The sequence below is a fragment of the Chiloscyllium plagiosum genome, chromosome 14, assembly GCF_004010195.1.
Source record: "Chiloscyllium plagiosum isolate BGI_BamShark_2017 chromosome 14, ASM401019v2, whole genome shotgun sequence".
Classification (NCBI taxonomy): domain Eukaryota; kingdom Metazoa; phylum Chordata; class Chondrichthyes; order Orectolobiformes; family Hemiscylliidae; genus Chiloscyllium; species Chiloscyllium plagiosum.
Genome location: NC_057723.1, coordinates 26,287,069 through 26,303,898, shown reverse-complemented (window position 1 = coordinate 26,303,898; position 16,830 = coordinate 26,287,069). Strand labels below are relative to the sequence as shown.

The 16,830-nt window shown below is 42.4% G+C and overlaps 1 protein-coding gene across 8 annotated transcripts in view; it reads right to left on the bottom strand.

The window, feature by feature from the left end:
* Nucleotides 1-16,830, bottom strand: part of LOC122556571 (solute carrier family 22 member 5-like) — a 121,655-nt gene that overhangs the window by 48,916 nt on the left and 55,909 nt on the right. Inside the window, exon 7 of one of the 8 annotated variants that reach the window (XM_043703390.1) lies at nucleotides 16,318-16,393. The exons of the other annotated variants lie outside the window; for them this stretch is intronic. Within the exon in view, the coding sequence (XP_043559325.1) occupies nucleotides 16,318-16,393 (76 nt within the window). The remainder of the gene's footprint in view (nucleotides 1-16,317; nucleotides 16,394-16,830) is intronic. 8 annotated transcript variants of the gene reach the window in all.

The following is a 16,830-nucleotide window of genomic DNA, read 5'->3' as shown; positions in this document are numbered from 1 at the left end:
TTTCTCGTCACATCCTCAAAGAACTCGATAAGGTTTGTGAGGCATGACCTGCCCCTCACAAAGCCGTGTTGACTGCATTTAATCAAGCCATGCTCTTCCAGATGGTCATAAATTCTATCCCTCAGAATCCTTTCTAACACCTTGCAGATGACAGACGTGAGACTTACTGGTCTGTAATTGCCAGGGATTTCCCTATTTCCTTTCTTGAAGAGAGGAATTACATTTGCCTCTCTCCAGTCCTCAGGTATGACTCCAGTCCTCAGGTTTCCTCCCACAGTCCAAAAATGTGCAGGTCAGATGAATTGGCCATGCTAAATTGCCCATAGTGTTAGGTGTAGGGGAATGGGTCTGGGTGGGTTGCTCTTCAAAGAGTTGGTATGGACTTGTTGGGCTGAAGGGCCTGTTTCCACACTGTAAGTAATCTAATCAAATGGTAAATCTTGCATTTGATCAATCCTTCAGAAGTAATACCTATGTCCTACTCAGAAAGAAAATTGCTTTTGTTGTGTGCTCCATAATAAAGATGTCACATAAATTCTGAACTTAGTCATTTAATGCAGTTCCCAATAATAGATCCTCGAAAATGTGTGGAACATTTTCCATGTCTTGACTGCCTCCTTTCATTGAAGGTGGCCAAAAATGACAAAACTCATTATTGTCTCCAATTTGCTAGCTCAGACTTTGGCTAAATGATGAAAAGAATATTTGATGAAATGCATCTTAAATCTGAAACTAAAGTCTTGTATTACCACACATCAGTGATCCCCAAACTCCTAAATGCCTTGGAGACTTGGACAACCTGCTGTTGGCTCTTCAAAGCACTGCTAGTGCAACCATACACCCCTCTCCCAGGGACATTGGAAACTCTTTTGTGATGTCCTCAAAGCATTTCTGAAGAGGTCAAACACCCCAGTTGACTCATGAGAGTCCCTGGCTTGTAACCGACCAAGATGGGAAACTCAGGGGGCACTGGACAAATTGAAAGAATCCTTTAAGGTTTGTGGAGGTGGAGTCAAAGTGTCATCCATCCATCCAATCCTGCATGCACCATCTGTCCCACATGTGGAAAATCTGCAGATTATGCAGTGGGCTTTTCAACCATTTCATAACCTATCCAAGTCAAATGGAAGCAAGTCCCAAGGAGGAAGACGAGCGGATTGGCCATTTAAAGCTGCTACCTTGCCAGCTATCAAAGAAAATATTCCTAAAGTAACCTCACCAACATTATCCTGATTACTGTTACAGTCAGTGCTTATTTGTTGCTTGGTTTATTAACTCAAACCATCCATTACAACTTGCTGTTCAACTCTTACACTTGCTTATTTGACTTCATATTCCCAAACTTAACTTTCCTATTCGCTGTATGTCTCATTATCTCCCAGACAATTTGGAAAAAAAAGGAATGAACCACCTATGACGAAGCTTGAGGATAGCTTAATAGAGGATTATAAAAATACAGTAATGTTTATTCAAACTGGGTAAAATATAACTCAGTTCATGAACCAAGTCAGGTAGCCCTTCACTGGCAGGTTACTTGCTGAAGATTCAAAGGATAATATATTATAATATAATATAATACAATAATTCATCTTTATATAGTTCTTCAGCACATATATCAGAATATCAAATCACAGCTTTCTTCGGCCCATGAGGTAAACAAAACATTATAAATTTTAAGCTATTGCACAAAGCCATTCTTAATAAAAGATGATTAGTGAGTGCTTGGCTTCAGCATTCAGTGCTATACCAGTAATAGAGATATATACTAGAGGAGCAGTCCCTTTAAGCAAAGATTCAAGTAGGTTAATCAGTAAATGTTAGCCCCTTACCTGGTTTATACAGGCTTATGATCTTTGCCCAGCACCATTCTACCACTGCTACATCACTGTGAAAGATGCCTATCGCTCCATCCCCTGCCCTCATTTTGGGAACTCTGACCACAATGCTATGTTTCTTCTCCTGGCTTCCAGGCAAAAGCTCAAGCAGGAGACCCCCTCACGGATACAGGTCCAGTGCTGGTCGGAGGTGACAAAGGATCAACTCCGGTGCTGTCTGGAATCTGCTGATTGGGCCATGTTCAAACAGTCCGCAGGTACCTTGAACAAAAACGCCACCTCTGTCACAGACTTTATCAACAAGAGTGTAGAGGATTGCATACCAAGGAAGTCAAATTAGGTGTTCCCCAACAGAAACCCTAGATGAATCAAGACATAGCTGCTAAAAACCAGGTGAGAGGCCTTCAAATCATGAGAACCACTCAAGTATAAGGAATCCAAGTATGACCTTCGCAAAGCCATTAAGACAGCCAAGAACCAATACCGATATAAACTAGAGACCCAGACAGACACCCGGAGACTATGGCAAGGACTGAATGACATCACAGGTTCTTAAAAGGGACAGTGCAAGATAGCAGACGATTATATATCCCTCCCAGATCATCTCAGTGCCTTCTACGCTTGCTTTGAGCAGAATTTCGGCGGAAAGGTAACACCTATTCTGACAAATCCTGACGAACCTATCCCAACAGTCACTGCATCAGAGGTCAGATCAGTTTTCCTTCGTGTGAATCCAAGGAAAGCGATTCACACACTGGAGTATCAGGCCGTGCACTCAGAGCATGCGCAGATCAACTGCAGAGGTCTTCTCGAACATCTTCAACCTCTCCCTGCAGCAGGCCACTGTTCCTGCCTGTTTAAAGAGGGCCAGCATTATCCCTGTGCCTAAGAAGGCTCACGCAACATGTCTCAATGACTACCGCCCAGTGATCCTAACTTCGATGGTAATGAAGTACTTTAAAAGGCTGGTCATGGCATTAATCAACTCCAGCCTCCCCTCTACTCTTGACCCATGCCAATTTGCCTATTGGACCAACAGATACACATCAGATGCCATATCACTTGCCCTTTACTCCTCCCGAGAACATATTGACACCAAGAACAGCTACGCAAGAATCCTACTCATTGACTACAGTTCAGCCTTCAACACTATTATCCCCTCGAGACTAATTACTAAACTTAGTGATCTCGGATTAAGCCTTTTAAGAGTTGGCTGATGACACTACCACAGTTGGTCAAATCTCAGATGGCGATGAAACAGACTACAGACGGGAAGTGGAAGACCTGGAAAATGGTGCACTGAGAACAACCTAGCTCTCAAGGTGAGCAAAACCAAGGAACTCATTATTGACTTTCGGTGGAATGTTACTCATGCCCCCCTACACATTAAAATCACAGAGTTGAACGAGTGGAGAGTGTCAAGCTTCTGGGAGTGCTCATCCACAACAAGCTTTCTTGGATTCTTTATGTGGACGCACTGGTTACAAAGGCCCAACAACGTCTCTTCTTCCTCAGGCAGCTGAGAAAATTTGGCATGACAGCGAATACCCTTCCCAACTTTTATAGGTGCACCATCAAGAGCATTCTGTCTGGATGTATCACTACCTGGTATGGCAACTGTACTATTCAAGATCGGAGACGGTTACAGAGAGTGGTGAACTCGGCCCGGACATTCACAAAGGCCAACCTCCCATCTTTAGAATCCGGCTACCAAGCCCGCTGTTGAGGAAAGGTCACCAGTATTCTCGAAGATCCATCCCACCCTGGCAATGCTTTTCTACAACCTCTACCATCAGGGAGAAGGTACAGAAGCCTAAACACATGCACCAGCCGATTTTGTAACAGTTTCTACCCTATTGTTGTTAGAATACTGAATGGACTCACAAAATCTTAACATTCACCTGTACTAGTGTTTTTGTTTTTGCCGTTGTTTACCTATTATTTACTTATCTACAGTATACTATTTAACTCTGTGATCTGCTTGTATTGCTTGTAAGACAAAGATTTTCACTGTGCCTCGGTACTTGTGACAACAAATTCAATTCAATTCTGTTGGAATTTGGTCATCAAGGCTGACAAAGTGACATCCATATACAACCTTATGGACCAGAATTTTTGAACAATTCAGGTTTCTGAAACTATCTTTTGTTTACTCATTCATGAGAATAGGTTGTGGACACCATTGGCTTAGGCAACATTTACTGACCATCCCTAATGGCCCCCGAGGGCAATTAAGAATCAGCTACATTGTTGTGGATCTGGAGTCAGGTAAGACCAGCAGATTTCCTTCCCCAAAATACATGAGTGAACCAGGTGGGTATTTACAATAATCGGCAATGGTTTCATGAACACCATTACATTCCTAATTCCAGATTTTTATTGAATTCAAATTTCACCAACTGTTATGGTGAATTTTGAACACTGTTCACTAAAACATTCCCTGGATCTGTAGATTAATAGTCTACTAATGATACCACTCAGCCATTGCCTCCTCAAATGCATCCCTCAATGTAGAGGAAAACTCGGATGGTTGTGAGGGTTGGAAAGGTTTTGGTTTGGGGCATTTTTAGGACATGACTGGCAATGGTAGTGAGAGATGCAGATAATCAATTCTATTCTGAGGGAGTTGGAATTATATGCAGACTGTATGTGTTATATAAATAATTTGCTCAGATGAGGGACTGATGCAACCTTAGGCAAACTAGCAGTGGCCGAGAGCCGCAAAACTTGAGTGCAGTATAAAAGCTAAATGAATTATTCATGAACCTACAGAAGTAAACAGGCTTCCGGTGCGGGAATGAAATCTGGACTGATCTAAATCCATATACTCTGATATATAGAGAGATTTGCAGTATTTATATATCAATCTTTCCCAAAGCTTCTTGTGAGAATTTTGAATTAGAATTCCTACAGTGTGGAAACAGGCCCTTCGGCCCAACAAGTCCGTACTGGCCCTCCAAAGACTATCCCACCCAGACCCACTACCCTACATTTCCCCTGACTAATGCACCTAACCTATACAGCCCTGAACACTGTGGGCAATTTAAGCACAGCCAATTCGTCCAGCCTGCACATCTTTGTGACCATGGGAGGAAACTGCAGCACCCAGAGGAACCCCCCACAAGCCACGGGGAGAATGTGCAAATGCCACGCAAACAGTCACCCAAGGTTGGAATCGAACCTAGGTGCCTGGCACTGTGAGGCAGCAGTACTAACCATTGAGCCACCATGCATGTTGCTCCTTATGTGTAAGCAAATGTTTTACTAATGTGAACATTTACATGACTACTCCAAAACTGCAAACCAGGAAACAATATCAAACATCTTAATTTAATCTTGCTCACTCTATTGTAGTGGGAAAAGTGAGGACTGCAGGTGCTGGAGATCAGAGTCGAAGAGTGTAGTGCTGAAAAAGTACAGCCGGTGAGGCAGCATCTGAGGAGCAGGAGAGTCGACGTTTTGAGCATAAGCTCTTCATCAGGAATGAGGAGGTGGCCCAAGGTGGCTGAGAAATAAATGGGAAGGGGGATCTGGGGGTAAAGGAGCTGAGAATGCAATAGGTAGATGAAGGTGGGGGTGAAGATGATAGGTCAGGGAGGAGCATAGAGCAAATAGGTGGGAAGGAAGATGGACAGGTCAGACAATTCAAGAGGACGGTGCCTTCTTGGAAGGTTGGATCTGGGATAAGGTGGCAGGAGGGGAAATGAGGAAGATAAGGTGTTCTTCCTCCAAGTGTTGGGTGGTTAGAGTTTGGCGGTGGTGGAGGCCAAGGACTTGCATGTTCTTGGTGGAGTGGGAGGGGGAGTTAAAGTGCTCGGCCAAAGGGCAGTGGGGTTGTTTAGTGCGTATGTCCCGAAGATGTTCTCGGAAACGTTCCCAAAGTTGGCGTCCTGTCTCCCCAGCGTAGAGGAGACCACATCAAGAGCAACAGAAACAGTAGATGTTTAGGCTGAATAAATATACCAGATTGGAGGAGGTACAGGGAAAAGCCTGTTTCGGCCCCTGGGTGGTGAGCAGGGAGGAGGGGAGGGGGCAGGTGTTACACCTTCTGCAGTTACATGGGAAGGTGCTGTGGGAAGGGGAGGGGGTGTTGGTGGTTAGGAATGGACCGTGTGTCCTGGAGAAACTTCTTCAAGGTAGGTGATAAGTCGGTGGCCCAAGGGGACTGAGAGATAAATGGGAAGGGGGAGGGGCTAGGGGGAAGGTAGCTGGGAATGCAAAAGGTAGGTGAAGGTGTGAACATGATAGGTTGTGTTCCCAGCTAGCTTCCCCCCAACCCCACCACCCTCCCATTTATTTCCCAGCCCCCTTCACCCACCCCCTCATTCCTGATGAAGAGCTTATGCTCGAAACGTCAACTCTCCTGCTCCTCGGACGCTGCCTGATTGGCTGTACTTTTCCAGCACCACACTCGTCTACTCTATTATAGTGATTATTGGTTGTGTGGGTTGTGCATATCACCATCTAGTAACTTGCAGCATCACACATTAGTACGTCATATGAGCCATTTAGCATTTTTCAATGTGCATTTCTTTTAGCACATATCCTGTGAAAAGTATAGATCAATGAGAATGGATAATCAATGTCAAAATATTTTTAAATGTAAAATCACCATGTAATTATAAGTATGAATTGATTTTTTTTTATTTGTAATACTGCACAATATTCACTTTTGAAAATGGGATGGTGGCGATAGTGGCAAGTGATTAAGGCTAAAAGTTTACTTGGTGCAATTATATTCTTGCACCATTCCCACTTACAGAAGACTTTTCTTTTCATTCATAGGATGTGGGCATTGCTGGCTGGGCAAGCATTAATTACCCAGAGGGGAGTTTGGAGTCAACCACATTGCTGTTGGTCTTGAGTCACATGTATGAAGATCAGATAAAGATGGCAGTTTCCTTCCCTAAAGGACATTAGTGAACCAGATGAGATTTTCATCAATGGGTTAATGGTCATCGATAGACTCTTACTTTCTGACTTTTATTTCATTCAAATTCCACTATCTGCCATGATGGGATTCAAACCAGGTTCCCAGAGCATTACTTGCATCTCTGGATTAATAGGCCAGTGACAATATCATTTGGTCATCGCCTCCCCAAATATCAAAGGACAAACATGGTCCATTTTTGTCTGACATACAATCAGGATTGAGAGGACCTTGATTGAGTTTTTGCTCTCCAATCCAGCCATATTTGAGGTAATAACACTGCAGATAACTCAGTGTACATCAGGTATTCCAAATGGAATAATTTTCAAAGAGACAGAGAAACTTGATCAATTTGTCTTTTAATGAAGTGAAGGAATGTGAATCTCTGATACTGTTTTATCAATTAAAATTTCAGAGATGGTCACTACCTCATGTCAATTGTGAGTGGATTTCTTTTATATTCACTAATGGAATATGGGCTTCTTTGACTGTCAAGGATATATTGTCCATCCTTAGTTGCCCTTGAGAAGATGGTGGTGAAATGCCTTCTTGTACCACTGCAGTCCATAGGCTGCAGATAGATCCGCAATGCTGAAAGCAAGGGAATTTCCAGGAATTTGATGTAGCGACAGTGATGGAACAGCAATGTGTTTCCAAGTCAGGATAGTGAGTGGCTTTGAGGGGAACTTGCAGCTCTTTTGGGGCACTAAAACCAACAGCACAGCGTGCTGGAACTGGATCAGACCAGACAGATATGCAAACCAGTTACCTTGATTGATAACATTGAATAGGTGTTGATGCAACAGTGGAACTGAGATATTAAAGCCAGGTAGTTTGCAACATTCACTGTTAGATTGTATCAAGCCAGACAGATAGGCAAGTCATTCAATTTGATTGACTACTGAATGGGCTGTTGATGAGGCAATGCTGCAAGCTTTCAGGTGGAACAAGAGATCTGAGTTTCAATAGAATTGTTTTTGAGACAGCCCAATTCCTAGGGCTGATTCAATCAATAGAGAACCTTCAATATCCAATACTGTCTTTTGTAACACCCTTCCTGAGATAGAAACTCAATTTACATGGAATACCTAAATTATGCTAGTTACATTGTCACGTGAAACTGCTGTCATGAAACGATAGAATGACCCAGATCATTATTAAAATGAGGGGCCTTACATACTCCAGGGACAACATCAGCATCAAAAAGCAGGAATCTTGGGAACAGGAAGAACAGCCTCAGCTTCAGTTCGACTATGGGTAATCAGGGTTGTATAAATCTTTTTACCATCTTGTGCTTCTAAAGGACCTTTTGAGCCAGGTCATAGACATTTAAGAACTATAAAGCTACTCAGGTGATTATAGGGAAAGACAGGTTTCAACAATACTAAACCTCATCTCATGGTAAGCCACGTTTCATTATTAATGTAAAACATGTCCCACTAAGTAAGCAAGTGGATCAGACCATACGCTCTAAGCTGCCCTGGACCTTTCAGATGGAAGTGGTTGTGGGTTCACAAGGTGGTGTCCAAGGATCCTTGGCAAATTTCTGCAATGCATCTTGTAGATAGTACACACTGGTGCAACTGAGCTTTGGTGGTGGAGGAAATGGATATTTGTGGATGTGGTCCCAATAAAGGTGATCTCTTTGGCTGGATGATGTCAGGATTGTTGGAATTACACTCATCCAGGAGTATTCCATCATATTCCTAACTTGTGCTTTGTAAATGGTGACAGGCTTTGGAGGGTCAGGAAGTGAGTTACCTATGGCAGTATTTCTAGCCTCTGACCTGCCCTTGTAGTCACTGTATTTATGTCACAACTCCAATTGAGTTTCTGGTCAAATATTAACCCCCAAAACATTGATAGTGGGGAATTATGTGAAACTACTTTGAAAATATAGTTGACAAAATTAAAGTAGGTGATAATTGTTTCTGTAAATATTCATCTTGTGTAAATTAAAAGTAATTTTATCATCGGGACATAGGAATTAGGTGTGGGAGTAGGCAATCCAGTCCTTCCTGCCTGCTCTACCATTTAATATGATGATGTTTGATTTTATCTTGGTCTCAACTCCACTTTCCTGCCTGCTTCCCATCATACTTTATTCTGCTTTTCATCAGAAACAAATCTGTCTCTTTTCTGAATCTGTTGATTAGTTCTACCTCCACTGCACTCTATGACAGTGAGTTCCACAGATTCACTACCCTCTGAGACAAGTAGTTTCTGCTCATTCAGTTTTGAACCTACCTCCTCTCACTCTATATCTATGACCTCTTGTTCAAGTCTGTCCCACAAGGATGAACATCTGTTCAACATCCACCTTATCAATACCTTTTAGCATTTTTACATACCTCAGTCAAATCCCCCCGCTGCATTCTTCTGAACTGAAGTAACTACAAATCCAAGCTTTTCAACCACACCCCCATACGAAAGCCCTTTCATCCCTGAAGTCAGCTTTGTGAACCTCCTGTGAACTACCTCTGGTGTCACCACATCCTTCCTCTTTCTCAAGTAAGGAGACCAAAACTGGACACAATATTCCAGATGCTCTATCAGCAATGCCTTATATAATTGTAACAACATAGAGTCATAGAGATGTACAGCATGGAAACAGACCCTTCAGTTCAACTCGTCCATGCCGACCAGATATCCCAACCCAATCTAGTCCCACCTGCCAGCCCATATCCCTCCAAACCCTTCATATTCATATACCCATCCAGCTGCCTTTTAAATGTTGCAATAATACTAACCTCCACCATTTCATTTGGCTGCCCATTCCTACTAACCTCCACCATTTCATTTGGCTGCCCATTCCATACATGCACCATCATCTGTGTGAAAAAGTTGCCCCTTAGGTCCCTTTTATATCTTTCCCTTCCCACCCTAAACCTATGCCTTCTAGTTCTGGACTCACCCACCGCAGGGAAAGACCTTGTCTATTTATCCTATCCATGCCCCTCATGATTACTTATTTAATTTTAATCCAGTCCTTTATCATCCACCTCCATTATGGAGTGATTCACTGCAAGTTCCATCTCCTAACATCAGAGATGATCATTCCATGCTTCCACAGGGCTTGTTTAATTTAGTAAACTGAATGTGACTGACCACCAAAATGAACAAAAATAATGGAAAAACATCAGTGCTTGGTCTGCTTTTGTTTCAAAATGTCCTTTATAAAGAGTTGACTTCACTTAGCAAGCCTTCCATTGAGCTGTGCTTGCTGGATTCACTCTTCAATTGGCTTTGTGCCTCCTATAATCATCTCTAAAACAACCCACATGAAATCCAGTCTTAATTGTTACCAGCCTTGTAACGTGGACTGGCAGAATCATTACTGCAAGTGCATTATCATGTAAATTCCCGTTTTCATGCCTGTGTGTACATTTTAGAAGTAGCGGGACTTGTATGGCAAAAATCTCATTCATAAAGTCTAGAGTAAAACAGCATGGAAACTGATCTCAGTCATAGAGTGTAGAGTTATACAACATGGAAACAGATCCCTTGGTGCAACTTCCCTATGCCAACCAGATATCCTACATTGATCTAGTCCCATTTGCCAGCATTAGGCCCATATCCCTGTAAACCCTTCCTATTCATGTACCCATCCAGGTGCCTTTTAAATGTTGTTTTTCTATCCACCTTCACCTCCTCTTCTGGCAGGTTATTTCATAAATGGTCCACCCTCTGTCTGAAAAAGTTGCTCCATAGGTCCCTTTTAAATCTTTCCACTTTCATCGTAAACCTATGCCCTCTAGTTTTGGACTCCCCGACCTTGTCTATTTACCTTAACCATGCTTCTCATGATTTTATAAACCTCTACAAGGTCAACCCCTCAGCCTCTGACACTCCTTGGAGTACCAATCACTACCAGCTTGTGGTTGGACTGGTTTTCTGTTACCATTTCCTTTAATTTCCAGTGGTAGAGGAAAGCCACCAGTGAATCTTAATAAGGGGCACTTGGAAACAAAGAGTAATTCACCACACAACAGCAATCAAGGATAAGTTACATTAATCATTTCTACATTGTTATTGAGACCACAAAGAGATCAAGGATAACCATCCGTCATTTTTGAGGTCCTAAGATTTTCTGCCTTTTTCTCACCCAAGTTGTAATGATATCATCAGATTTGGTGGAACGGTATTGCAAACTCTGACATTAACCCTCTCAGAATCATTACCTTGTACAATGTGCACCACTATTGGGATTTCACAATCAGGGATAATAAATTTGTCAACATGGACATGAGAATCAATTGCTTTCATTACAGGTAGAAATTCTGCACTGGGTTTCATTTGATCAGTGATGCTGTACTGCAGCAGTGTAAATACAGAAACCAGCATTATGGGACTCTTCTGCTTCAGCTGTCTTGGCATATTCCATGTTTAGGGCACAAACCAAATCGATACTAATATAAAAATAGAATCAGTTTTGGGGAAAGTAAGAACATCTGCAGCTGTCAAAACACTTCTATTAGACATTGTTATTCCTACAATATTTTGAATGAGAGTCTGTTTAGCACAAATTTCCAGCAAATTGTGGCACGACATTCAAAAATCATAAGTCACTCACCTATTATTTCCATAACAATGGCACTCAGCACCTACCTTCCAATGGTCATTTTAAGCAGATTATTTGCTATTCCCACTCAATTGAACCAGATGGGAAGTGAAATGTTGGCTGTTAATTTGATCAGGAGATAAATGAGTCTAACTTTGGACAGCACCAGGACCGAAATATGAAACACCAACTTGGGAACGTTCCAACACAAAACTACTTGCATGCTAAAAAGTGGAAGCAGAACGCTGCTGACCAAGCTAGATGATCCCATGACCAACAGATCAAATCAAACCTCTACAGTCTTGCAATATCCAGTTGTGAATGATAAAGAAAATTCAAAAAGAACAAACGGAGGAAAGAGGCTCTGCAAACATTGTCAACACAGCACAGTACATCATGTAAAACCCACAATGAAGCATTTGCAGTCACCTGCAGCCAGAAGTGCCTCTGGAGCTGCCCACCACCACAGATGCAAGCTATCAGCCAATTTGTTACGCTCCACTTGATAAAGAATTGGCCAATGCAGATGCAGCACGAACTATGGCCCTAACATCTTAGCTATAGTACTGAAGACATGTGCTCCAGATCTAGGTGCATAACTACTCTGCAGCTTGTTCCAGTATAACTACGACACAGGCACCTTCTTAGAATCATAGATTCCCTACAGTCTGGAAGCAGGACATTAAACCCATAACTGACCCTTTGAAAAGCACTTAGAACACCCCTTACCCTATCTGTGTCACCCTGCATTTCCCATGGTCAATCCACGTAACCCAGTCCACACACCCCCAACAACCCACCCTCCCGTCCTGGCACCCTCCACTGCCACCGCAGGAATTGCAAAACCTGCACCCACACCTCCTCCCTCACCTCCATCCAAGGCCCCAAAGAAGCCTTCCACATCCACCAAAGTTTCATCAGTACATCCACCAATGTCATTTATTGTATCCATTGCTCCCGATGTGGTCTCCTCTACATTGGGTAGACTGGATGCCTCCTCACAGAGTGCTTTAGGGAACATCTCCGGGACACCTACGCCAATCAGCCCCACCGCCCCGTGGCCCAACATTTCAACTCCCCTCCCACTCTGCCGTGGACATGCAGGTCCTGGGCTTCCTTCACCGCCGCTCCCTCACCAACCGACGCCTGGACGAAGAACGCCTCATCTTCTGCCTCGGAACACTTAAACCCCAGGGCATCAATGTGGACTTCACCAGTTTCCTCATTTCCCCTCCCCCCACCTTACCCCAGTTCCAACCTTCCTGCTCAGTATTGTCCTCATGACCTGTCCTATCTGCCAATCTCCCTTCCCATCTATCTGCTCCACCCTCCCCTCTGACCTATCACCTCCATCCCCACCCCCATTCACCTATTGTACGCTTTGCTACCTTATCCCTAGCCCCACCCCTCCCATTTATCTCTCCACCTTGGAGGCTCCCTGCCTCTATTCCTGATGAAGCGTTTTGCCCAAAACGTTGATTGTCCTGCTCCTCTGATACGGCCTGACCTGCTGTGCTTTTCCAGCACCACTCTGATCTAAAATCCACCTAACCTGCACACTTTTGGATTGTGGGAGGAAACTGGAACACCTGGAAGAAACGCACACAGACATAGGGGGAATGTGCAAACTCCACACAAACAGTCACCTGAGGCTGGAATCAAACCTGGGTTCTTGGTGCTGTGAGGGAGCAGTGATAACCACTGAGCCACTGATCCACCCTGAGAACGTGTAAAACAGCCCAGCAATGTAGTATCCATCAAGAACAGACCAGATCCAATTACTACCCCACTAGTCTATTCCCAATTATCATCACTTTGATGGAACCATGACAAGCGACTATTAAATAGTATTTAACTCACCAATAATGTACTCACTGACATGCAATTTGGGGTTCACCAGCAACATTGAGCTCTGGATCTTCAGATTTGGAAAAAAAACAAATTCCAGAAATGAGATGAATGTGACTGCCCTCAATATCAAGGCAGCCTTTGACCCAATGTGGTTTAATGCAGCCCAAGCAAAATTGATATCACTGGTAATCTGGGGTAAAAGTTTTCACTGATTGAAATCAGACTTAACATAACATAAAGAAATATGGTGGTATGGTTGCAGGGAGGTCAATCATCCCAGGGCCAGTACATCACTGCAAAACTTCCTCAGGGCAGTGTCCTAGACCCAAGATTCTTTAGTTGCTTCGTCAACATTAGATCAGAGATGGGGATGTTCATAAATGCTTGCAAGGTGTTCTGTAGTATTTAGACCTTCTTAGATAATCCGAAGACACACAAGTGCCTGACAATGAGCATCTCCAAAAAGAGGGAACCTAACATTTCTCTTTGTCAATTAATGGCAAAAGTTCTTGCTGAATCCTTCAGTTGCAACAACCTAAGGCTCAACATCAATAGGGAACTTAGCATTACCGGACATATAAACACTGTGGCAATCAGAATAGAACACAGTCTGAGTATTCTATGCTGAGTAACTCACATCCTGTCTCACCCAAAACCTGAACACAATTTGTAAGATAAGTCAGGAGGGTAATCTAATATTTTCCACTTGCCCTGAGAAGTTTAGCTCCACAACACCCAAGAAGCTGATGGCAGCTACTTAATCATTACTTTATCCATTATTTTGAACATTGACTCCCTTTATCAGCACACACAGGTGAACGAATGTGTACCATTTACATGATATCCTAAAACATTTCAAGGCTCCTTTATTAGCACCTTACAAATCTGCCATCATCAATTAGAAAGACAAGGACACCACTATTGCAACTTCCGAATCACACAATAAAATGACTTTGAAGTATGGTGGAATTTACTAATAAATGGGATCTCATGCTTCCCAAAAGGGTTAATCTTCATTTTGCCTAATTAAAAAAGAGAAAACTGGAGCTTTCTTATTAATGTGATCCAGCTGTTAAGACTCCAACATTTGCATTAAAAGGAATTTCTACTGTATATTGTTTTTCCTTTACTGTCTCCAAGGCAAAAATTTGAAAACCCCTCCTTAGTTTAATCATGAGTTTATCTATTCTGCAGCAGTTCAAGAATGCAGCTTATCAGCACCTTCTCAAGGGCAATGTTGAACCTTGAGAAGGTGCTGATATGTGCTCCTATGATATTTAACAAAATAACCCACTGGATTTGGGTGGATAGTTTAGCCTTAGGTTCTGGACAAGAGACCAAGGGTGTAAAGGGTAGCTTTCGAAAGAAAAGTTATTAAAGGACATTTCAACTGCCCAAACATTACTCTATACTCCTGTTTCTACCAGGCAAAGAAGGTTAAAAATGCAGTTTTAACATCTTAGGAAAAGACCTAACTAATATATGTGTTGACATCAAAAGTACAGTTCAAAAATTATGATATGAAAAGTCACATTCATGAGACAATGTTTTGACTGTTCATAGCTTTGGTTGTGTACATTTAGAGGTATTGATCTTTCTGCTATAGAGATACTCTATTTCTATTCCATTTATTGTGCACTATCTGACATGTGCTGCAAATTTCCTCTTGTGTTCCAAATGCATAGTTTGCTCTGTTGCATTTCATCACTTTGAATTCACTATCACATCTCCTCTTAAGTCATGTGTCCATTTTTCCAAAGGCCTCATTTTCTTGTATTCTTTGTTTTCCACCGCTGAGACTAATTTTTTTAGGTTTTAGCAGCACCAATAAAATATTTCAGAATACCTTGATTAAATTTACCTATAGAATTAAGATTTGTATGTGCCAATACGTTCATTGAAAGGTGTATTTCCATGTCTCAGTATATATCAAAAGCTTGAGATTCTACTGGCTTTTGTTCAGAGCCACATGTGCCAGAGGTAGAAGGTGGGTGAATGACTGATGAGATCTTTATGGGCTAGGTAGCAACAGATCAGCGTGAATCTTAGGGTAGTTATTATTGAATTGATGGAGCTATCATCAGTGGGGAAGAGCCTGTCAAACTGGTAGCACTGAATAGACAATTTCCAGGATCTGATGCTTTTAATCAGTTGGTCAGCATTTCATTGAATCATAGAATCCCTACAGTATGGAAACAGGCCATTTGGCCCATCAGGTCCACGCCAACCCTCGGAAGAGCACCCCACTCAGACCCACCCCTCTATCCTATCCCGTTAAACTTACATTTCTCGTGTCTAATCCACCAGCATGTACATCCCTGGACACTATGGGTGATTTAGCATGGCCAGTCCACGTTACCTGCACCTCTTTGGACTGTGGGAGGAAACTGAACAAAACACATGCAGACACAGGGAGAATGTGCAAACTTTACACAGATAGTCGCCCGGGGCAGGAAGCAAACCCATATTCCTGGCACTGTGAGGCAACAGTACTAATCAGGTGTTTAATTTTCTCATAAACATGTGACATTTACTATTGAGGTTTTAAGAATGTTTTCACCTCCAAACTCACACCCAACAATTCATACAGGCAGATGAAGCTGGTGTGTCACAGGAGGATAGATACAGTGTGATTTTAGATCTCATTCTCTATTCAAATTTGGAAACCTTAATACAGGCAGTTCCTAGGTTGTGAACACATTCCACCCTTGAGTATGTTTGTAAGTTGATTTGTGTGCAAGTTGGAACACAATATGGTACAACATAAAACATCTCTTTGTAAAAGTGAGAAAATATTTGTAAAAATGAGGATCTTCTTCACAGGTACAACCATTTGTAAGTTGGTCTTACAAACCACCTATCTATCAGTCTGACTGATTCAGACCATTCATGCTATTATTGTGTAAACTTCTCACATATCCATAAAAGCATCTATTACTAATAATTTGTTTGTTCAAATAAAAAATAATATGGCAGTATAATAATGCATCACAGTAATAAATGTGCCTAAAATATTCTAACAAATTGAAACAAGCTCGTGATTTCATGGTCAATTACACATGCAAATAGGAGCTGAAACAAGACAAAATGAGCATGTGCAACTGTAGAGACAGTTACAGAAATTACCTTCCAAATCATACCTTCCTACTTGCAATTTCTCTCTCTCTCCAATTGAACTGTACCTTGCATTTTATCGTTACAGGTTGGGCATTGTTCCTGGTTAAAGGAAATTAATGAGGAGAAAGTGAGGACTGCAGATGCTGGAGATCAGAGCTGAAAATGTGTTGCTGGAAAAGCGCAGCAGGTCAGGCAGCATCCAAGGAGCAGGAGAATCGACGTTTCGGGCATGAGCCCTTCTTCAGGAATGAGAAAAGTGTGTCCAGCAGGCTAAGATAAAAGGTAGGGAGAAGGGATTTGGGGGAGGGGCGTTGGAACAGATCGTATTTCCAACGCCCCTCCCCCAAGTCCCTCCTCTCTACCTTTTATCTTAGCCTGCTGGACACACTTTCCTCATTCCTGAAGAAGGGCTCATGCCCGAAACGTCGATTCTCCTGCTCCTTGGATGCTGCTTGACCTGCTGCGCTTTTCCAGCAACACATTTTCAGCTCAGTAAAGGAAATTAATGTTAACTGTTTCTTAAGGCTATATAACTT